The 430-nt window shown below is 66.8% G+C and overlaps 1 protein-coding gene across 1 annotated transcript in view; it reads left to right on the top strand.

The window, feature by feature from the left end:
• CTSD (cathepsin D) overlaps nt 1-219 on the top strand; it is a 10,141-nt gene extending 9,922 nt beyond the window's left edge. The window contains exon 9 of the mRNA XM_077756864.1: nt 25-219. Within this exon, the coding sequence (XP_077612990.1) occupies nt 25-219 (195 nt within the window). The remainder of the gene's footprint in view (nt 1-24) is intronic.
• The last annotated feature ends 211 nt before the right edge of the window (nt 220-430 follow it).

Here is a 430-nt window from a genome sequence, read left to right as displayed (position 1 = left end):
TGCTGACCAGCGTGTCTGTCCCAGGTGTCGCAGGGCGGGAAGACCATCTGCCTGAGCGGGTTCATGGGCATGGACATCCCCCCGCCTGGCGGGCCGCTCTGGATCCTGGGTGACGTCTTCATCGGCCGCTACTACACCGTGTTCGACCGGGACGAGAACCGGGNTGCTGACCAGCGTGTCTGTCCCAGGTGTCGCAGGGCGGGAAGACCATCTGCCTGAGCGGGTTCATGGGCATGGACATCCCCCCGCCTGGCGGGCCGCTCTGGATCCTGGGTGACGTCTTCATCGGCCGCTACTACACCGTGTTCGACCGGGACGAGAANGAGGCCTCCCACCTGTGCCCTCCCGGCGCCCCCGCCACACACACTCACGCTCACACTCACACTCAGCCCAGCTCTGCGAGCGCCGGCCTCACAGGCCTGCCCTTTTG

Source organism: Crocuta crocuta, unplaced genomic scaffold (genome assembly GCF_008692635.1).
Source record: "Crocuta crocuta isolate KB4526 unplaced genomic scaffold, BGI_CrCroc_1.0 scaffold653, whole genome shotgun sequence".
NCBI lineage: Eukaryota > Metazoa > Chordata > Mammalia > Carnivora > Hyaenidae > Crocuta > Crocuta crocuta.
This window is presented reverse-complemented; position numbering and strand designations above follow the sequence as displayed.